The sequence below is a fragment of the Teleopsis dalmanni genome, chromosome 2, assembly GCF_002237135.1.
Source record: "Teleopsis dalmanni isolate 2A chromosome 2, ASM223713v2, whole genome shotgun sequence".
Lineage (NCBI taxonomy): Eukaryota > Metazoa > Arthropoda > Insecta > Diptera > Diopsidae > Teleopsis > Teleopsis dalmanni.
Window position 1 is genome coordinate 156,144,872 of NC_051847.1, and position 24,332 is coordinate 156,169,203.

Consider the following 24,332-nt stretch of genomic DNA (forward strand, 5'->3'; position numbering starts at 1 on the left):
CGTATACAGTCTGAGATTAATAATATAATTCACTCAATTAAATATAATTAAAAATTAATCACATAATGAAATTTTTTTATTAAGATAAACTTATTTTAGAGATATTTTATAAATAAAGTTTCTTTATAAGTTCAAAGTTTGGAAAAGTGTCTTACGACATATTAATAGGAATTCAGAGTTATAATCTATAAATTTCTATAAATCTCTTAAAAGTGGAAAGCCCACATTTTTCGTATTTAAAACCAATACTAATACTAAATTCCATAGATTGATGAATAGATATTTAGTATAGATATTTAGTAAACTTGTGATTAAATAGTAAAAAAACGGATTAATACAATGCCTTAAAACAATAGAGATGAATTGGCTCCTCCCCGGTCAAAAAAAAAAACATTAGCTGTATATAATGTAATAAAGTATATAACAAAATAAGTATTTTCTAAATAGATGGTCAAATAAATGGAGGATACACAAAAATTATACATTATTAATGTAACAACAATTTGCCGAGTGACGGTCCTAGCCTTGTCGAAATGTTGAAAAAAAAAACCTATAATATTCGCAAGTATGTAGTAGTAATGGCCCAATGCTTTAAAATATCCGTTCCAACGGGAATTACTCTTGCAGTTTCTTAGACAAAACTGCCTGCCATTCAAATCTATGCTATAGAATGTCTGAAAAAACAATAGGCCAACAAGACTATCTAATTTACATATGTGGATACCAAGGCAGATACAAAATCTTTCCAATTTTAGACTACCATATACCTACAAGTACGCCAGAAGCTGTGAAAATACTCTATCTGAGTGGGTTACAATGAATAAAATAACACTCACCTGAATACCAATGCATGGGAAACTCGACAGCAACCAAACAGATGACTAAATTGCGAAGAAGTGTACACAAACTCCCTTCATAGAGTCCGAACGTTTTTGCGGGATATCCATTTGTTAGACAATACTTAGAAACATAAAACATATGTAAGTTGTTCGATTTTACAGGCCTACAACAATTCAAACAGCAAATAAGAGTCAACAATGAAATTGGCAAGTTTCTTAGTTTAAATAAATCCGACTTAGAGTAATTGGTTTAATTTACTCTACCACTTCTCAAAGTTTGGACCAAAGTACATTGACATCTGCGTATTCTGTGCATTGCAGAAACAAATTTCTTGCATGTTCAAGCCCTGCGGTTGTCAGAAAATGAGTTCAGTACCTGTATTGGAGTTTCATTGAATCGAATGAAGTTTGGAAATTTTATTTTGAGATAGATCTTATAAGTCACAGTGTACCATTGTCCTCTCTAATAATAATAAATATAATAACTCAAAAGTTGCTAAAAGCTTCGCGCGCATAAATTAGTAATACGCTTCTAGAAGCAATGAATACATTTTGAGTAAAAATCAAAAAAAAAAAATAATAAAAATAAAATCGTTTACATTGATTTGGTGGGAGTTGAGTTCTGACTTTCAGAATAAAATGGGTATTAGAACACGACTTTTGGCCGATTTTTCTAGAACTGTTATCATTTTTTAAATTTTCTTTAAATATGATTTAAAATTTAAGTATATTTATGTTCTTAAGATAGTCAAAATTCGATATTATGATAAAATTTGTTGAAAATTGTGGGTATCATACCATGTTTATTAAAACATACTGCAGAGTTTGTTGATTTTTGTTCAATAAAATGTATGGTCTATAAAATTTTCTAATAGGTTTAGTAAAAATGGGTCTATGGATTAAAACTGACATATCTTTCCGACTGGAAGTGAAAAAAACCTTTATTTGCCCATATCTCAAACCACTCGGCAAATTTTATTTAAATTGGTTTTTTACTTTAGAAATGGACCTTTAAAATATGATCTGCTAAAATACTTTAGAAATTATATAGATTGACCTTTGCAATACACATCTTTACAGGAACGAAGTATTTTTATAGTAACAAAAAACATAAAGGATAGAGCCCTGAAACTATTTACGAAAACCAACAGGCTTACCAAGACCATGTTATCGTATCTCAGAATGGTTACAGTCTCCTCGGGGAAGTATGCAGATCTGTCGTCAGTTATTGCTTAGTCTGATGATGTGATAAACAATAATCCAGTCAAGTGAAGAGATAGGTTATGAAGAAACCTCGCAGATAATAGAGAGCAAAAGTGCTCAGGTGCATTGACTCAACTAGCCTCAACATAATAATAAAAAGACAACGTAATAGCCACTAAAACTACAAAAAACATGTCTTAAAAATATGTCTGAAAAGATAAGATGTAAAGACATAAAAAGAGTATATCAATAATTTGTGCTCATTCATATATTAACTGTAAATGAAATTTTCGGAAAAAATAGAAATATAGTCCAAAATATTACCGCTTTGATGTTTGATAAACACGGCTCAGATTTATTTTGCTGTTCGCAGGGAAAGTCAAACTCGATGATGTTATTGATAATAATTGTAATGATAATATAATAGTAAAATTATCATATTATAATAATCAATTGTTTTCTTCTGCAAAATATAATACACCTTTCATAATATTGTAAAATGATGTTTGTACTATGAAACTCTTGTATCATTTTCATGTAAATGTAATGATTTAAAATGTATGAAATTGTGATAAATTGAAGTGCGGGAATAATTTCAAGTTATATTCTGACGTTTCGTAAAATAAAAAAAATATAAATGCCACAGACATGAAAATCATAAGAAGTTAGTGCATCATGTGTGGGCAGGCATCATCATCACCACAACATCAACAGAATAAATTGCAAAATTTAATTATACTAATGATAATAGAAATCAGATGCATTAAGTAGAAATTTCTTTCATGTTTAATGTTTTCAGGCCAAGTATCTATATTTTTTGGTTGCTAGAGTACCAAAGTAAACAGCAAACCAACTTATGAGTAGAAAATTTTATTCCAGGCACGTTACATTCCAAATTAATTGCATTGTCTCAATGCAAATCCCAACATTATAAAATGTGGATTAAGTTTTTTACTATCGATTTGAATAATTTGATTTTTTCCATTCTTAAATTAGAAAAAATTGTTCAATAGTTCGTGACTATTGAAAGCTTTTTATTCCAGTTTTATAAAAAATAAATATTTAAGTTTTTATACATTCAAATCATTGAGAATTTATTTTTAAATATTTTATCTTTATCTTTAATAAGGACAAAATTCAATTAACTATATATTGCGAAAGGAATGTAATTTAGTTATTTAATTTGTATATAGTCTTCATCTGTTCCCGTTGAGTTCCTTTCTCAATATCCATCTTTGAAATAAATTTTTATCTTTCAAAAAGTTTTTGGTGAAAACAAATATGTAGTAAAATATCTATATTCTTAAATATTAAGTGCTTAACGATCATTCTTGATTGAGGCCTTCGTTCGAAATTCTGTTAACTATGATTTTCTTCTTCTATAGTACAACAAATCAGCTCGAGTTAAAAACTAAGAAAGAAACTTCTCTCAAATATTATAAAAACTTCTCTCACATATCGTCATTACTAATGAATTACGAATCCAAACTGTCATACGTTTAATAATAACATATACAACCAAATACATTCAGTAAAATCCACTATAAACGCAATATTTATAGTGGATGAGAATAGACGGTACCACATATCACTTGTTTATAGATCCCAAAATAGCGTACAACAGCATAAAAAGAAACACTTACTAAAAGCATTGTGCAAATTTATTATATGGAATACGAAATCAGATATGCATAGATAGTAACTTATGCGCAAAATTTGAAACTAAAACAGTATTGAAGTAAGGGTTTATAATTATTACAAATCAGTAATAAACATCAGAGAAATATTTTAAAGAGATCTACAAACGATTTCGATCTAATAAACAGGTCTGAGCTAGCAGTACGAGAATATTTTCTAAAACTAAAAAACAGCGGCAAGTAATTATGGCCTTAGAAACAACGAAGAGAAAGCAAAAGGATATAGGAAGGAGTTCATATATATGTGAATAAATATAAATTCACGCAATAATGTCAGCGGAGAAATAGCGTAAAGTCAAATGCTATGAAACAAAATATAATATACATAACTAAGAGTCAGAATCTGGACAAGTTCTTAAACACTTATAGCCTTGATGCTAACATACACCAGAGAGGTGCGGACTGTAACTATAGTAGATTTTATTACACCATATTATAGTTTGATTGTATTTTTGATAACAACATGAGGAATAAAATAACTTATCACACTGATAAAAACCAAATAGCTCTCGTAACTCATCATTCTGCAAGCCAAAGCCAGGCAAGAATGTTTTTTTTTATCAGAACCGCACAAGTTCTTCGTTCCGATTCAATTGAAAAATAATATATATATATGTTAAGTCCCGATTTTTGTTCTAGAGAAAATATCCTTTTTTTAGCTTTCAGTTCAGTGCAGAGTAAATCGGTCATAATTAAAATTTTTTATTTAAATCATACTGAACAAATTCATTTAATAAAAAAAAAAAACAAAACTCTTCAGTTTATAAAAATAAACGGCTTTTGAACTTTTTGTTCTTATTCTTTAAAGTTTAAACAACTAAAGAGTAATGACCGCTCACTTTCAGTATTCTTTAGAGCTGTTGGTACTGAACCGAAATAAATTAATATATCATTTTTTCAATGTTAACTTTTTTTTTGCCATAAATGACGCGTCGTATGATGAAAAAAAACTATTTAAAAGTTGGTAACGTTCGAATAGAAATGAAAAGACAACAACAAAAATTTTAGTTATTTTATTGAAATTTGGCTGACTATACAACGCTGTCTTGAGTATTACCAAGTATTCATCACCAGTGATCTTAGGAAATATTTGAATTTTTTAATTAATTTATAGTCCGTATATAAATTGTTTGCACTGCAAGTGCCAGGCTTAGAACTCATGCCTGTCAAATTAGTCATTTTTCCAATTAAGTTTCGATTCGAAACACTAGTTTTTACATATAAAACTAGTGTTTTATATTTCACTTTAAATACAAAAGAGACAACTACATCCAATTCACCAATTTTTTAAACGTAGTCTATATGTATAGCATTCTTTCCAATAGCTCTACTCATATATAAAGTAGTTAACTAACATAGTTAGTTAAGCTAAAAAATTATTTTAGAATTTGGTCTGTAAATTTTAATAAAGCATTTAGCTTTCTGAATGCTGATTTATTAAAAACAGAATTTCTATTCTATTTGTTAATAGTTTTCTTTGAGTGATCTTTAGATAATCCATAAAAGGGCTTAAGTCAAATTATATTTGTGTTTGTAGACGGCGTTAAACAATATCAGGTACAGTCTTGTGTAAATAAAATCTTGATGCCTGGAAAACCTATGCAATGTAAAAATGTTATATTCCATTATATTGAACTGTTTTTAAATATTATTAACTTTCAATATCTTCTCCACTGATTAGTTGTTAAATTATTGTATATGCGTATCTTATATGATTGCTTTGTTTGTTTACAGCGTATGCTCTTACTGACATTTGCTTCAAAGGCTGCAATTTCAGTATGAAAGATGGATGATTTGTTTCCCATAAGATTGCTTTTGTAAATCTACATACTACATTATTGTGACTTTATTACCTGACTATATAAAGTTTATTTAATATACCAAATAAATGTTATAAAGCGATGCTGCTATATACTAATCTTGTAGAAATTTTAATTTTGATGAATATATTAAATCGTTATAAAAGTGTGTACCGAAATTTTAGCTGCTGGCTTCACTGTCTCTGGTTTATCATTTTGAGTAAAAATATTAGTTTATTACATTGGTTTTTTTTGTAATCCATTTATGAAAAATAAAATTATCATATACTAAATACAAAAGTCACCAGTGCTACTAGATCTGGTTACCGTTTGTGCAATATTTAAGAATATCAGGACTGTGCTATCTACTTTGGAAACCGACAAATACTCGTATCAGAATATGATCACTTCACAATTGGAGTTCAATACGAACTCGTAGTAACTATCACTTTAACTATTTATATTTGCATACATATAGTTAAAGTCATAGTATAGTGTTATAAGAATAACTCTACTTGTAGTAGTATCCGTATCAAAACAACGTAGGGTTGTATGATGTTGGTTCTTGCAATCATACAAGGCTTGGATAAAGGCTTTAATTAAGACAATGTTAAGATTAAATGGATATTAACTATTTATATTTGCATACATATAGTTAAAGTCATAGTATAGTGATATTTATTTTTTTTTGCGGCAAGGAGGAGTGGAATGCCTACGCACTGACCACAATCCGGTGCCCCGGAACCGACTCGCACGGGCTAAACCACTCCCCCTCATTCCTAGAGACCTTGTTCTACCCCGCGACTACGTTAGTATTACTTCGAGGATAGTATAATGAAATAGGAATAAGTCTACTTGTAGTAGTATCCGTATCAAAATAACGGTGGGTTGTATGATGTTGGTTCTTGCATTCATACAAGGCTTGGATAAAGACATTAATTAAGACAATGTTAAGATTAAATGGACAACAATAATTAATTTCTGCTATTTTTTAATTTAATGCTTTTTTATGAAATTTTATAACTGTTGGAGTAATTATCAATATTTATCTACAATTTTATGTTCATAGAATAAAAATTTATAGAAAAATTATTTGCCATTAAGACTGTTTTATAGCGTATGAGAACATTTCATATGTTATAAAAATGTTAATTTTATTCTATTTGTCGGTATTAGTCAACATAAAGGAGCTAATTAATAATATTAATATCCTAATGAGTAAATAAACAAAAAAAAAAATTTTATATATTTTTAATTTGTTCGTTAAGTATTCTACTAAACATAAAAATCGAACCTTAAGTCCAAACATAAACGGAAAATATCAAACAATGCCGGTCATAAATGGTTCCAGCTACCAGTAAGGCAAATATGGATTACAACATGCAAACACCCAAACGCCCACAGGATGATGTAGGCAGGATGTTGAGCAACATGTGGTTGGCATAGTTATTTCGCCCGAAAGCATGCCGAGTGCGTTTACTTTATTGGAAATGACAACCAATGAGATTGCTGCATGTTTTGTTCCAGTTGTCTGTCTGCACAGGATATGCATAAAAGCCGAAGTCACTTTGGCAGAAGTATCATTCGAATCCAGTTGTCCAACAAGTGAATAACTCAACAGTTACAAGTGAATAACAGCTCAGATTTTAAAAGCAGAATCAGCTTTAATTTTTGTTTTAAAAAGTTTCATCAGAACTACCAAACAAAACGTTAAGGTGAGTGTTATTGTATATATTCGTAGTTTTTAATATATTAGATTTAATAATATTAATAATACTTAATTTTATATAATTTATAAAAAAAAACAGTTACATATAATGTTAAAAAACAAATACAAGAATGTGCATTTTTACGATTTTGTGGAGTAAAAAAATCACCGAACTGATATATTAGACATCTCATAAATCTATATATCTCAGTGTTTCTTTTACATAGGGACTATTATTTTAAATATATATAAATCAATCCAGCCTACTCGTTTTGTTAAAGTCGGAAATTATAATTGTCAAATAAAAAGAAATATAATTTTTTAATAAACTCATATAAGTCGTCTTATTACAATTCAAAAGTTTTTAGTGCTTCACTATATCATATAATATCATAAAGTATCGAACCTTTACTAAAGTAAAGGACGCATGAATAAATGTATATTAAAAGAAATTGGTGAAATGATAGAATCTAAATAATAAATAAATAAGTAAAATATAATTTCCAAACATTTTGCTGTTAATGAAATGTATAAAGAAATACTTTGTACAATAAATTTAAAAAGAATATAATTTTTGTAAAAAAATTTTCTTCTTTTTTCTAATACTAAAGTCACTTTATAGTTAATATCTTAGTTATAATTTATAACTTATAAATATAACTTATAAATGTAGTGAAAAAACGATGAATTTTAATTTTGGCAACAATTTTTCGTGATTTGAACAATTTTGGAAGGATTTGTCATATTTTGTTGCATCAATAAACGTTTTTATATCCCCATAGGGTTGTGTGTAAGAAGTAACTGAATCTGCTACCGTGTCGCACCAGCTAGTAATGACACACAACCCTATGTGGACATAACAAATTAATTCAGTAAATATGAATAAGATTTATTTTTTTTAATAATGTCTTGAGATATACAGGTTTATTTGATCAGTTTTCTTAACATTACTATTATTATATCTTTTTTTTACCATCATAGTCTTGTTATGATCACAATAGTTCTAAAATAAAACCGAATATTTGATTCTAACAATCAATAATTTGATCAAAAATGAATATTTTTCTTTCATTAAGTTGAAAAATCTTTCATTTCCTTCTTATTCCAATGTTATTTAATATTAACGTTGATCAAACAATATTAAATTAAAATTTCTCTTGATCTAATTGACAATGATTTAATAATATAGAGGCCACAAAAAAATATCTTCGTTTCGACTTAATAAGTAATATTAAGCTTTTTTCTTGAGATAAATTAATTAAGCACTCAGCAGTAATGTTAATATAAAAATTTTTTTTAAAAAATTGTAAAAATGAATATGAGTACTGATAAGTTCCTAATTAGTAGATATTTAAATAAACTCGATGTCTGTGTATTAATAGTTTATAATTCATCAAAAAATCACCATGTAATTGATAAAATAATGAATATAGTTATTTAAATTTCACAGTTTTTAATAAATCTATACTTAAGATAAAGTTATTATTATAAGTATAAGGCTAGCATCATACAATATTTTTCTAATAAAAAGTACACAAATGCCTATGGCATTGCACTGAGATGCATGATAGCAAGCATTATTAATGGATCATAATTTGCTTAGCATAATTTGTTATAGAGATATATTTAGAGCGGAAATCAAATTTTTCGAAACGAGAGAAGATTTAGTTACCCTATACTAAAGTACAGCGCATACATTTTTTTTATGATTAGTATAATTCACTACACATCTTCATTTTATGAAGATCTAATCATCATACTAATCATCATGATTCACAAATAAATCATTTTTTTTAATTAATAAATTTGAACGATTATTTTTCATAATGTTATAGTTTTTTCTCAAATCAACACAGTCAAAAGCTGAGTCAGTAGCTAATCAATGTACACAATCCCAGGTCATCTTCTCTTCAATAACGCACACTTTCAACATCCGTTTCGATATATTTTTGCAGATAGCTTAAATCTACAGAATACTAAGCGAACATATACCGTTCTCGGTAAATTTTTAACAAACTTCACAATAATTCATCTTTCAATAAGTTCCATTTAGTAATATTCATCAATCTTCAATACTAGAATGAACATTCCTTTTCGTTTTCTCATTTAAATATGTTAAAGTGTTTCAAAAAGTGTGTGAAATCAAAAAATTTCTCTTAATGCTAACATGTTTCTTAGATTCAAATTATCAAGAAAGGTATATATCGAAGCAGAACTACTGAATATTGTTGATGTGTACTCAAAATCATTCTCTACGTTCCAGCTTAAAAACACGTCTCACTGTTTTACACCTGTCGACTTTGCATGGTTCCGATATTTTTCCCTGTTGGAGTCCTTTAGAATATGTTTCCGTTGGTAGTAGAAAGAAGTTTTAGTGATATTTTTTCTGTTATAAACAAAATATTTAGTTATTAAATTAAACGATAAAAAGATTGAAAAATAATGAAATCTTTTTTAAATATTTTTCTATCCGCTTTAGAAGAGGACTTTGTCGATAAGTCTTAGCGTCCTTAATAACTTGTATCAATTTGTTTCTAAACGCTGGGTCAATACTTATATTAATTATTAATAATATAGTCTATAATTCATTATTAATTTTTATAATTGGACGGCTTCTATTATTATAAGAAAATCTACATATTCAATATTATCAAGTTAATATTGAGTTCAAATTACTCAATAATACTCTTCCACTAATGTCCGTGATCATATGTCACGTACTATTTAGATGAATTGAAATGTATTTTTTTTTTAATTTTCAATGAATTTAAATCTTTTTAATATCCAAAATTTGTTCATATGATTTTTTAATAAGAAAAATGGAACATATTTTGCAACTCCGAAAAAATTTCCACAAGTATAACTAAGCCAAGTCGTGTTGGCCGCAACACGTTCCATGAAGAATTGTTTTGTTTCAGATGCAAATTGGTAATTGATATTTCCATCTATTTTCCTATGCAATGAACCAGTTGCACTTGCTGTCATTATTAGCATACTTTGTTTGCTTGTGGCTTAATCACACTGTAACATTGAACTTAAAATTCAGGAAAGGTGCGATTGTAAACATTGCCTTGGCTGCACTGTGACAACATGTTGCACAAATAAGTTTCTATTACTTTTATTTTTATAAAATATTTAATATTACTCGAATTGGAAATTCGCTACATTGCAGTGTGTGATAGCGTCAGAAATTAGTTCAGCAATGTAATTTTTTCATTATATGTTATTTAAATAAGTCCTCAGCGGCCAGAATTTTTTTAGTGAGATAGCACAACAGTAGTGCATAGATATCGTCTCAGATTCATGCCACACGGGAAGAATACTACTAATATCCTCGCAAAACTAATCACGACCACATGCCTTTTTCATATCATAGAAATACATTTTCTGCCTATAACGTTTTTCAGAATTAAAATTATTAATTCAAATACAAATATAGAACAAAATAAGGTTTCTGTATCTATATTTGTGGCAGCTACGAATTTCTGGCGAGTGCAATACTATTAAAGTGTATTATCACTTAACTCTTCATTGTAAACATATTTAGTTTTTTAAAGATTAAAGAAAGTTCCATCCTAGAAGTGGTTTTCGGGATACATATATTATAAAATATATAATATAAGAAAAACAATGCAATGCGATATTTCTATTTTCTTAGTTTAAAAAAAAATTTATTTTCATCTGGACAATGCACTAACTAATTCAAACATGGGACGAGATCTTGTCCTTACACTAAACATATTTAGCTTTAATTGATCATTGTTTATTCTTAAATGAAAAAAGGGTTAACAATTGAAAAAACTTCTAGCGAATTCTGATTTTATCACTGCATCTAAAGCATATTTTAAGAGCCATGTTATCTTACTTTTGTAAGATTGTGAAAGGTATATAATTATTAAATAAAAAGTGAGACTTAAAGAACTGTTGTATTTTCTGAAATACATCCAAAAACTTAAAATACCCTTACCCTTTATTATAACGTTATTTCTGAAGGTTTATCCAATGGCCTTTTCCACATGGAGTTTATATACTATATAAAATATTACTTCCGGTATACTTTTACGGAAATGAGAAGTCTTCTTCTTCTTCTTCTTTATTATATTAATTCTATAAAGATTGTTGTTTTGTTACAACAATTGAATTAGACATATTTGTGTAAAATTATGACATATCAAATTATTATGTTTCTGTAGAGTTAGACGTCCAACATTCACGCCATCTTTTCGGCAGTCGACCCGGTAATCTCGCGACTGTTAGTTTCTCTACCATTGCAAGTGAGTAGAAGTGAGAATATTAATTGGTTAAAATGCCTTTTTCTTCCTTATAAAACTATACTAGAAATGTGAAAAAATTGCACTGAATTATTATTTCTGACTAGTGATAATATCTATCATTTTTCGATTTGTATTTCTGGATAACTAAGTTTTAGAAAAATTGGCATTTACCATATCTTGTGTAACTTAACTAGCTCGAACTTTAACCCGTAATATTATTGAAATCACAGGTCATTGTCTTAAATATATCAATAACAAAATCATTTTATATCTGTGAATACCGTATTTAGTATATATTTGAAAAAAGTGTGATAGTGCTATTTACACAAATTATTTATTATAAGTGCAAATATCGTGAAACCGATTGAGAATAACTCACAATGCTTGCTTAGAAGATGTAGCGAATAACAACAAAATATATATTACAAACGTATTAGGGTAATGAATCTGTTAAAGCACATAACAAAGCGCACGTTAAGCTAGGATAATAGATAAAAATTACTATCACATCACGCGACGAATTGTGTACATCACAGGTTGAGCAGGATGAAAGTCAGAAATGGAAAGGATTTTCATTAAAGTAACTTTAGGAACATAAAAATAGAATTGCAATAAAGATAAGGATTTTAAAATATTGTTTAAAATGCCTTAAGTGTGATTTTAACACTTAAGAATTTGCAGAAGTGACAAAATGAAATAAGTATTACGAGTGCCACAATAAATTTTAATAAAGTTCTCATCATAATCATCATCATCATTACTATAATCATTCTAAACATATTATGCCAAGGATGTTGGTAAAAAAAATTACACTTGAAGTAACAAAATTACATTATAAAACTTACTTACATCTTAGCACATTTTTCAAATATTCACTGCATTTTCATTCATTCAATTTGGTTGACAATATTTTATAATCCTTCATACGTCATAGAGAGTTTCCCCTTCATAAGGAAGGGAAAATCTGAAAGTTGTAGTAGTCAGTGAAAAATTCACTGATGAAATTAAGTTCTTTTTATTTAAAGCTCCTTATATGAGGCGTGTATTTTAGTATTCTTTTTGGTTTGTTTAAGTGATATAAGCAATTCAATGATATATCAATTGCATTTGCACAAATTTACTTCCAATTAAATCGAATATAAAAATTAGACATCATTGCATTCAGTGCATTTAAGTTTTAAAGTGAAGTAATGTCACATTCATTTGTGACGTGGGAGTATCACGTTTTATATATATAAAACAAAATGATTAAAATTTATATACATACAATTCTAAATATATTTCTAAACAAAGATTAATAAACTGTACTAAATACCTGTTCTAAGGCGGAGGTAATTACATCAATTGAAATATTTTTGAATAACTACTATTTACTACTACAGTACGTAATAATAATATATATGTATTTCTATGTGTTTTCCAGCATCCATATATAAACTTAACTTTGAAATTAGTTTGATGCTAAGACCATCATTATGAGCTCCGCTATCTGCATCGTTTAGAATTTGTTCATCTTTTAATATCTCTTGATATCAATTTTAAGTTTTCAACAAACATACTAGTTCTAGTTTTTACCCTATTTTCAACATATTTGTTGTTTGAGTTTAATTTTTTGACTTGGATACTAAGATACTATATGGCTTCAACTGCAATTTTAGTCATAATTTGCTATGACTAAATAAGATACTATATGGCTTCCACTTAATATACCAGACGCTGTATATAGACTGACAATGAGACTAACAATTAAGTTTTAAATATTAACGAATTAATTTTAAATAACTTGAGCTAAGTAAATTAAGATAAATGGTGTATGATTTATTAAAAACTGCAAACAATGCTTTGCAGCTCACTAAAGAAGACGTAATATTCTTTCCTCTAGTTCCATTCTAATTAATAGTTGGGTGATCAGCTCTTTCTGAATGATGAATTTAAATATCTTAATAACTTCTATATCTGCAAGCTTTCCGTGAGATCATCTCACTCTCACTGCTGGAGTGACAGATACGAGAGATCGAAAATATAGACCTGCCTTTAAAGGAGCAGATTTCTCTTAAGGGTTCATCGTGCGACAGGAGACCATGCAATAGCGTTCGGTTAAACATTTTAAATCAATGTTACAGTTGTGAGGATGTTGCGCAAACTGCATCATAACTATACTATTGTTGCAGCTGCAGTTCTTTCTAAAGCTTATACATATACATATGAAGAATATTATAAATTAAATAAATTCCATGGGAGGTAGTTCTAAACAAATTTTTGTACTTTCCTATACGCCAAATGGTTTTGAAACTTACAATATAACTAAAGGTCACTTACAATATTATCACAAGAGTTAATCAATATAACTGGGATGTAACTTGAATGTATATTTAACAATATCTTAAAAAATCATAATGTAAATTAAACAACAAGTATCTCAACAAGTATGTTTGAAGCGCTATCGATACGACTGAGCCCAACTTCCTTAAAAGTTTTAAAGATCATAAACTGTTGTATGATATCACAAGCAAGTTTATATGACTTCTAAAACTAATAGCAATATTTCTTTATTACAATAATAAAAATTAATGCACTTTTTTTTACTACTTTATATTTTAGAATGTCTTCACAAACTGTTGCAGCGGTCGCTATTGCTGTCATTTTCTTGACTATCATGCAATTCTCAATGGGAGCTACAGTGGCACCGCTTTGCCAACCAGGTATCATTGAAGAAATGCCACCACATATTAAGAAAGTTTGCATGGCGTTAGAAAATTCAGATCAACTAACAACTGCGCTCAAGTCGTACATTAATAATGAAGCAGCCAGTAAGTATATCAAAGCAATGAGCTCAGAAATAAATTGAAAAGTCAAAAACAACTGTTTCTGAATTATAACTCCTATTCTATAAGCTATATATTACTCTATAAGTTACTTTTCACTAGTATCCATACACTTTAAAGTTTACTATTGAAAATACCTTTATTACATTTTAGCTCTTGTCTCGAAATCAGAAGATTTGCTTTCCCCAAATTACGGAAAACGTACAGATGTGGACCATGTTTTCTTGCGTTTCGGCAAAAGGCGTTAAATTGTGAATAGTGAAGAGTACTTAAATTGATTTGGGCGCAATAAATGGATTTCTTAATATGTAAATGAATTGATACGAACGCAAAATAACAACATTTTCAACACATAAACTTACAGTTAAATAATTTTAATGAATATCTTAAGTTGATCTCTTTGTATAATAATAGTATAAAAGCTATAAAATAATTATATTTATTAATATTAAAGGGCAGAGTACACGGATATATATATATGTGTATACATATAAGGGAACAGTGCAGCAACAAAAATTATACTAAATGGAAAATTTTTATTATAATCTTTTAATATATATAAAAAATTTATATAATGTAAATGTAATTTATTCATTATAAATGTGAAATGTAAATTGTTTTTAATAGCAACTTATCCAAGATGATTTTCTTATTTTAAATAAAATTTTCGTTCCTCTCAAAAGTAAGGCAACTAATCTGTTTTTGTATTTCTCAAGGGATCACAACATAAGTTGGGGTTTAATTGCAGAGTAGAATGTGAATCTGTCTTAGATTTTTACTTAGTGTTCTTAATGTGAATTAAATATGCTATGGTTATGTCTAAAATGTACAATGTTATAGCTTATGCTTTAAGAAAATACCAAATTATAAAAATATAAAAAACTTTAATACAATTAGAAAAATGTTAACGATACTCATAAAAAAGTCAGTGCTTGAACTATCCAATTCTCAAACCCAATGGATCAGCAATAAATATTTTTTAAACGCAATCTTCCCGCCACTTTGTAGGTACGCATTTATTAAATATGTGGTTCCACATTAGACAATTATGATTGTGAGTTATAAATTTTTGACTATTTCCCCCTATTTCTAGCCATATCTATATGGTTACTATCATTTTGCATTTCTGTCGATTGTATAATATTTCTTAATAATGAATATTTTTTTCGCCCGTACAATCGTACAATTACAAACTCTCAGAATTTCTCTGCTTTAAGAAAGATGCTTTTCTTTTCTTTATTATTTCCATACTCCTTTAGAAGCTTAAGGAGTCCCCAAAACTTTTCTACTGGCTTTTATGAAATGTTATAGTCCTGTTCTTCTCCAGGACAGTTCTTCTTTTCTTTATACTTATTAGTAACTTCCTTTGCAGTGCATTCTTCTCAATACTTAATTGTTCGAAACATGATATTTCCATGGTATTTTCGACATTCAAAACATTTCAAATTTCAGGTTACCATGGCATAGAGAAGTGTTGACCAAACATAACATATTATAAAACGATCTTTACTTTTTATATTGAGATAATGACTGGTAAACACTATTTATTATTTAAGAAAAGTATTAAGTGCTATTTCTATTTGGCATCTAGCATTCTAGGTATTTAAATTTTTTACCTTTTCATAGGAATGTTGTTAATCGTTAAATTCGTGTTAGTATAAATGTTTTTTCGGCTTACAATCATATATATAGATCTATTTATAAGGATTCGTAGTCCAACTTCTTCGCTGCTTAAGTTAACTATGTTAACTAGTTCTTGTAAACTTGCTTAACTGTTGGCGATGAGAGTAGTGTCGTCTGCATAGTGTCGGCTGTATAAATACAGCGGTGTTCACTTTGACACCCATATCAATGTTCATTACTAAATATTCAAAGATGTTTTCTGAGTATATGTTGAACAAAAGGGATTACTAATTGCATCCCTGTCTTACATCTCGTGATGAAAGACACGAGACCGATGAAAATCGGTCATATGACCATTGATATCCACGTCGGCACTTTGTTGTCAGTATAAATTACTTATCAAAGAATTTTTTTTGTTATCTATTCCCAGAGATTGAAGAATTTCCATAAGCTTATCATGTTTAATGGTGTCAAAAGCTTTCTCATAACCGATAAAGCAAAAGAATATATTTTTTGAACATCTTTGTAATTTAGAACTAGAATATATAATAAAGTCTCTCGAGATCCAAATCCTTCGCTAAAGCTGAAATGCGACTGACTTACTACTTCTTCACATTTCCTATATATTCTGGCATATAAAATTTAAAAATGAAATAAAATGAGTGCCTGCGACACTACGCTAATAAGTCTATATTCACCACAGTACTTTGCATCGTTTTTTTCAGGTAGTGCTACGAACGTTGACTTTAACCAGTTTTCAGGGTAGCATTCAGGATTGTACACGAGATTAGTTTCATAAAGTTAGTTAGCTCTTAGTTTCACTAAGAGCGTCATATTTTCGTCGTCTATTAGTTTAAAAATTTCGGACGTTGGCATTGATTGAAAAGCGTTTCTTACTTTATCTTTAATTATATAAGTTTCAGATAGGTTTTTTGGAACATATACATCGTGATTGAATCTATTGTCATCTGAAAACATTTTCAATATATGTGTGTTCCATATGTTTTTTTTCAGCTATGTTAAAAATTATGATTTTTGCGATGAATACCTACGGTTTCTCTAAGTTTTTTATGTGAGTTAAAGTCCAATCATCCAATTATGTACTTATCCAATCAGCTTTAATAGTGCGAATCTTTCTTACTTTCTTGTCTTACTATCCAATGTAAGTTAATGGTTATTACTTTTATACACATGACCGTTATTTATCAATTGCAATATTTCTTTTGTCATCCATTGAGTTTTGGCTTTTTTTTATACATTCCAAGAGTCTCTTTTGCTGTACATTAAGTGTATTCTTAAAATCTTCCCATATAATTTCGGGACTTTCTGACAAAATGTATCGTAAACGCTGGTTAATGTAATTTTCCAATGAACATTTTATGTTTAGTTTTTTATTTAATTTTTAATTTCTCCAAATTATGATTTATTTTAGATTTCTTTTTGTGAAAGACAGCAAGTCTGACAAAAATTGTTGCTCACAAAAGATTGTGGTCCGAAGGTACATCAGCCCCAGGATATGTTGTAACTTTCTTAATTGAGAAGCAAAAATGATTATTGGCCAGAATAAAATCTATTTAATTTTGCGACTTACCACTGACTGTAATTTTTACTTCCGTTACCAACTTTTTCATAGGTGGAGTTGGTCTTATCATTTATGATTTATAAAACGGAGAATAAAATTTATCAATTGTCATTACTATGAGACCAGATGTCTATAAGAAAAAGGGGTGCATATTTGAACTCAATAACCTCAAATGAACCTAAAATAGTTGACAAATAAAAAGAGTATAATTTTTGTCGCTTAGTGTAATAAACGTCAACACCATATTTTTTAAATTAATTTTTAAGTAATGCTTCACAAATGATCATGCAATAATTCACGTCAAAATAACTAACAATTTATTTAAAAATGTATAAAAACACATTTTCAGTAAATAATATTTACAGATTACTACACCATGAAGTTATGAGGCTCAATGGAATCTCAGTTGCTTCGTTGATAAAAAGAATTAATACATTTAGACATCAAAGTCGATCTTTTTAGCTACCGATGTAGCCTAAAAAGTCACTGCTTTTGCAGTTTACAACTTTTTTAAAAATTTAGCAATCGGAATGTTACTGTCAATGACGTCCAGAACAGAGCTATAAGCAAACATGCAGACGATGCTATGACATGCAGACCTGCTCTCATAGCTTCTAGGGTAACAACAAGTCAATAACGATTCTAACCTTGGAAGTAAACACCGAGTGCACTAATTTTAAGAGAAATTAAAATATAAAACAGTTTTTAGGGAAATTGGAGCTCCAGGATGTTGTTTTCAGGATATTTTCACATTGACTGAAAAACTTTTTCGTCATTTTATTTGAAAAAACAAATATTGTATATATCGTTCTTTGCACTCTAAAATTTACGTATAATAATATATTATATATAACTCATATTTGTCAACAGGCGTTGATATACAACCCGAAAGGTAGCAAAGGAAAAGGTCGTCCAAAAACAAAGTGGAAAAGGTCAAAGTTAAATGAAATAAATACCGTTTTGTAGCCCCTAGGAAGAAGAAAGGTGGAAGCGACTTATAGACAGTCTATGCCCAGAATAAGAGGTTCCTCGAAATCATTGACGTCGAGCAAGGCTTATTATTATTATAAATGTATTATATATTACGCATTTTGAACTTGTTTAAGGAATAGTAAAATTACAATATAAAAACACAGTTTTTGTTTGTATAATGATTTTCTTTATTTTAATTTTTAGAAAATTACACAGAGATAAATGAAAACGTTAAACAAATAAACAATTTAACAAACTCAATGATAAAAAAATTTAAAAAAATTAAACAAATTAAAATATTTAAAGACATTTTTAATTATTTCGTGGTGTGATTCTTTACACTTTATTTATGTTTAGTCTTCTATATCACTTTTTTTTTTTGGGTAAGATTTTTTAAAAAACTTCTATGAATTACTGTTATAAGAAAAACTTCATTTGTTTTTAAAGAAGCCGAAAATTCTTTCTTTGTAGCATTATTTATTATTTTAGTTTTTCGTTTAATAAATTTAGATAAAGAATAATTTTTTAATTAAGTAGAAACTATATAGCCTTATGTCTTGTATAAACTTCACATTTTTTACCTGATTTTATTAATCGAAATAAATTTTAATATTTAGTTTTTGTCAGGTATAAGATTGATTTTAAAAAATTTTTATTTCTTATTATTTCTTTATATTTTATATTGAATTAATAATAGGAATTGTTTTTATGTTTGAAATATAAATGTGACTTTTTCTGTTTGGAAAAATTTCAATTAAGTTTTAATAATATTTTTTATATAAGTTTCAGTACATTTTTTTGTTGGAGCTGTAATTTAAATAACAATTAGTTATAATTATTTTTAATTGTTTATTTTCAATATTAATATTTAATATTTATTATTAAAACATAATGAATTTAATCATATATATGATATATTATTTTTCTGAATTGAAAAAATTAGAAATTTATTTATATTAATATTAATTTATATTTATAAAAAATTGCAATGAAAAAATTAAGAAAAAAGAATATTTATAGAATTTGTTTGTAAATTATAATAACTAAAAATTTGAAATTTAACAAAAATTAATATAAAATAAAATTATGGTAATTTATTAATTATTTGCTTAAAATGTTACCATTTATGAGTTCCAAATAATTTTTTCCTTTTTGGTATAAATTTTTATATTTTTTTGTTTGGTAAAAGTAATTTTGGAATTTGTATATCAACAATATGATGTTTCCTGTAATTATAAATTTAAATAACTAAAGGTAAATATTTGTTTATTAGATTTTGACAATGAAACATTTTTTCACAACTTAAACTTACCACTTACACTGTAAACTTTCTTCGATATTTTGATTCTTACAATGTCAATATATATGTTGTTCTTATCGAAGTTGCTATTTGCAACATAAATGCTCAAAAAAAAAAAAAAATTAAGTTAAATTAGATATATGTATTTATGTTTAGAGAATATATAATTTGTGTTATAAGATATGTGTATTTTTGATATATAAAATAAATCGATCGTTTTTTTCCTATTTAGAGCGATTTTAACAGAAGATAAATATTCATATTATTTAAATATTAAATTATTTAAATTTTTATGCAGTATATATTACTTATTTAAAAAATTTTATATTTTTATGAATTATCCTACATTTTCTATTTGTTTATTATAAAATTATTATTATAATTTAATACCAATATAAATAAAAAAATAAAATTTTAACGCTTTCTGATCATTTTTATATAACATAACCAGAATGTTGCTTGCATAAGAGCTGAATATTAATATGATATTCATAAGATATTATAGAAAAAAATTATTATGTCATTTTTTTATATGTAATATATATTAATTATTATTTTAATTATATAAAACATATATTAATTCTCTATACTATATATTTATTTTTATTTTAATTAATTAAGCATGTATTTTAATTTCACCGTTACTTGGTAATATTAAATTCAATTTATGTATTTATATATATATTTTAATTTTTATAATAATATATAATAATTAAAAGAACCTAATACTTTCTATTGATTTTATTGCAACATAACTAGTATATTTATCATATATTTTAATTACACAATGACTTGAAATAAAAAACAGAAATCCATATGTTAATAAATTACTTTGTATTTTAAGTTTTCTATATAATTTTGAGAATTATATCAATCAATACTAATAATTTGCATTAATTAGTTTTTGGTATGGCTTTTAACTATATTGAAGGCTTGTTTATTATATATAACCCTCTGTAATGAACACACCATCAGATATATGAAAAAAGAATTCAATAGAAATTTGTTTAAAATACATAATATTTGAAAGATATTTCCTTAGTTTAGGCATAAATCTATAAATACATACGAGAAACTATATATTGTCAGTATATTAGAATTGACTTAGACAGAGAAATATTCATCTAATGCAAAGTAGCCTTCCAGTTCAGCATACTGTAGCTTACAATCAGTTGCTTTCAACTTACGGATTCAACTTATTAACTTAATTTTTAGTTGAAATTGCAGTTGTTTCAAGTGCTGCCAAATACTCAGTGGTCTTTGGAAGTATTTATTGGGTTTTTGGCTAGTCACGTTATGAGCAACTGCCTAAACACTGTACTTGACCTGCGTAGTTCTAATATGAACATTTGTCAATTTATTATTTTACTAATAAATTCACAGGCCGTGTTACATTAGAACGACTACATAAACCATAGGTATGCATAACCATAATCCTTTATGAAAGAAAACACTTTTACATTTTATAATTTCATAACGGAATAGTACTAACACTTAACTTATTTCTTACTCTTCTCATATTAGAGTTTAGAATACATTTAATTTGAATGGATATGCAAAATTAATGAAAAATAATATGGTTTTGAATTTGGTTCACCTAATGCGATCGTAAAAAGCCATTACCATATTTTTTGTAATAATGTTGTTGATAAATCAACATATGGACAAACTGCAAATAAGCCCAACACGGGTCAAGTACGTTGATGGGTCAATTGTTTAAAACTTGGCTTTGGAAAGACTTGACACCGCAGACTTAACTCTTAGCACTTGAAAATTTTTTTGTTTACTACTTTCTAATTTACACAAGAAATATTTTATAATTATATATCTACGTAGATGAAAAACAGATGCATAGAAAAAATGTTTTTCAGCTAATTTTTGGATCAAAGGAATTATCAAAATTCTTAAGGCATTGAAGAAATGCAAAATTGAGATTTTATCGATATGTAAAAAAAGTGTCGAACCAATCAATTTTTCACTATTACGGATAAAAAATCGATAGATGTAAACGAACATTTTATAAATATTCTCTAGAATATTTTAAAAGTATAAATATAGAGTATATATATACTATATAATATACTATTTATGTTATATATAATATATATATACTTAATAATATACTATTTTTATTATATATAAATGTATATAAATATATGGTATATATATACTATATATAAATGTTTACAAATATATAGTTTATGTATGGTATCATACATAAAATCTCATTTCTTTCATAAAACCTATAATTTAATTTTTAACTAGCGTAATGGTTTAGTAATTAATGTCAATTTAGGTATAAATATCCTATTAAAATTTAGAATAGTAAAATTGGTTTGAAAATTTCAAAAAAAAAAGTTGCAGTCACTTCTAAGTGTGCTGATTATTTAAATATATATTAAATGATATATTTGCTTCTATTTATGCAAATGAGTTGAAATATAACTTAGGTGCGAATTAATAATAGTAACACAAAAATCATTATTATAATTTTTCTTGAGGATTTAATTTGTTCAATTATATCCGCTACAAAATTTAAAATTTTAATTACTTACAATAATGGTCCAGAGGCTTAAGGCATCAACACTTCAAAAAGAAAATTATACAGTGGATTTCAACAAAATTTTCTTATAATTTTTTAATTTTTTGCAGTGAACTAGCAGTTTTTAGATTTTTGTTTAATTATTTGTTTTAAATGGATTTAACAAGTTTTTTTTTCAAACTGTATTTAAATTTTCACAATACGATTTTTAAAAGCAATTAATTAATGATTTTTTTCTGTAAAAAGTGTTGATACAATAGAACCCGGACCACCATATGACAAATTACTTTATTAAATAAAATATGTAATTTTTTTTATTTATATAAATATAAGTTGAATTAAAAAAATAATAAGTAATTAAAAAATGTATACCAAATATTTAATATTTAATCTTTTTATCATTCTTTAAACTATATAGGACTTGATAAAACAGATACTAAAATTCTATAATAAAAATTTAAAATTCTATAATAAAAATTTAAAATTTTATAAAAAATATTTTTTTTTTTGAGTTTAATATTAGCAATTGCTTAAAAGCAATTTTTTATTTGAACTGATAGTTGTTAGGGAAGACCATTAAATATGATATGAGGTATACTAGGTACTTTTCTGCACTTTATATAGTAAAACTAACCTGCATTTAATTATGCAGACAAAATTTTTTTCTTCACTAATACATTATACTTTTTTCTTAGCAGAAAGGAAGTGCTTGTTTTTTATATCTAATCGGTTGATATGATTTTTTAAATTATGTCTGTGAAATCAAATTTTATATTATTAAAATTAACAACTTTGCTGCAGTAGCCTTATTTAATTTTATAACGCAGGTTAAACGTTTTTATCTTAGCAAAATTATATAATTTCTTTCTAATTTATTATTATTATTATTTTTTTTTCTTTTGTATAATTTTAAACTTTTGTGAAGTTTTGCTACTAAAAGAAGTATTTTTATCCGCCAGCAGATTAAGCTCCCTATAGTAACTTTTACTTTCATTAAAAATTATTTTTTGTTTTTAGGTAAAAATGTGTAAAAACTTATAGCATTTAAATTTAAAACTTACGTATTTAATTTAGATGGAAATCCTAATTATGTTTAAAAATTGTTTGATTGTTTTTTGAGAGATTAAGATTTTACTTTGTTTCGAATCAACAAATTATTTTGTATCTGATGTCACATAATGGTAGCATAAAAAAGTTTGTTTAAATGCATTTTATAAAATGTATTCAATTAAGAAGTAATTATTATTCATTTTGAGTGTATATGACAGTTTTTATAGTTGATATTTTAATCATTTTAAATGATAATTTTAGTTCTATAAACATATATTCTAAAGTAAAATATATATTTTATCAAAAAAAAAAAATATTAATTTTAAAAATTAAATAAAATTAGTTTTCTTATAAAAAATAAAAAAGTAAGAATTTGTTTTCTTCAGCACTTTCAATAAAAAGTCTTCTTAATATAGTTTGTTGTTCACTTTTTATATAAAATTATAAATAATATAATGGTTTCAATCACTTTTTTTCAAAACTATATCAAAACTTTATTATATTATATATACTCATTGGAGCAAAGTTTGTGATGCAAAATATGCATTTAGTCAAGAAGGATAAATAAATTATTATTTTATATATATATTTTTTTTTGTCACTATCACTTTTTGTTGAAAATTAATGTTAAATTTATTTTAAATTCATACCCTATAAAAAATATTTTCTTAAAACATATAGTTTATGAAGATGATATTAAAACTTGGTTTAGGACTTGTAGTCCATCTTCAGTCTTTATATGTATATCCTTTTGAAGACATTTACAATACTTTGTGTTTATAGACAAGACCATAGCAAAACTATGGCAGATTCTTTCTACAGTGAACTTTGTCTTTAATAGTCCCTTTAGTTTAAAGGGTTGTTGTTATTGCAGCTTTGCAATCTTTTGTTTTTGTTTTTGTTTTTCATTTTTAGTAT

The 24,332-nt window shown here is 26.7% G+C and overlaps 2 protein-coding genes across 2 annotated transcripts in view; one reads left to right on the forward strand and one right to left on the reverse strand.

Moving 5' to 3' along the window:
* LOC119676000 (zwei Ig domain protein zig-8) overlaps positions 1 to 24,332 on the reverse strand; it is a 336,138-nt gene that overhangs the window by 127,155 nt on the left and 184,651 nt on the right. The gene's annotated exons all lie outside the window — the stretch shown is intronic.
* On the forward strand, positions 7,141 to 14,766 carry LOC119683201 (dromyosuppressin-like). The gene is made up of 3 exons (XM_038096829.1): positions 7,141 to 7,253; positions 14,122 to 14,330; positions 14,499 to 14,766. Exons 2-3 carry the CDS (start codon positions 14,123 to 14,125, stop codon positions 14,591 to 14,593), a joined length of 303 nt encoding a protein of 100 aa, XP_037952757.1. The 5' UTR covers positions 7,141 to 7,253; position 14,122; the 3' UTR covers positions 14,594 to 14,766.

Bases quoted from the DNA above. Each gene is read 5' to 3' on its own strand.
- LOC119683201 (XM_038096829.1), top strand. From the start codon at position 14,123: ATGTCTTCACAAACTGTTGCAGCGGTCGCTATTGCTGTCATTTTCTTG. The intron at 14,331-14,498 runs GTAAGTATATCA...ATTACATTTTAG, and splicing joins CATTAATAATGAAGCAGCCA to CTCTTGTCTCGAAATCAGAA.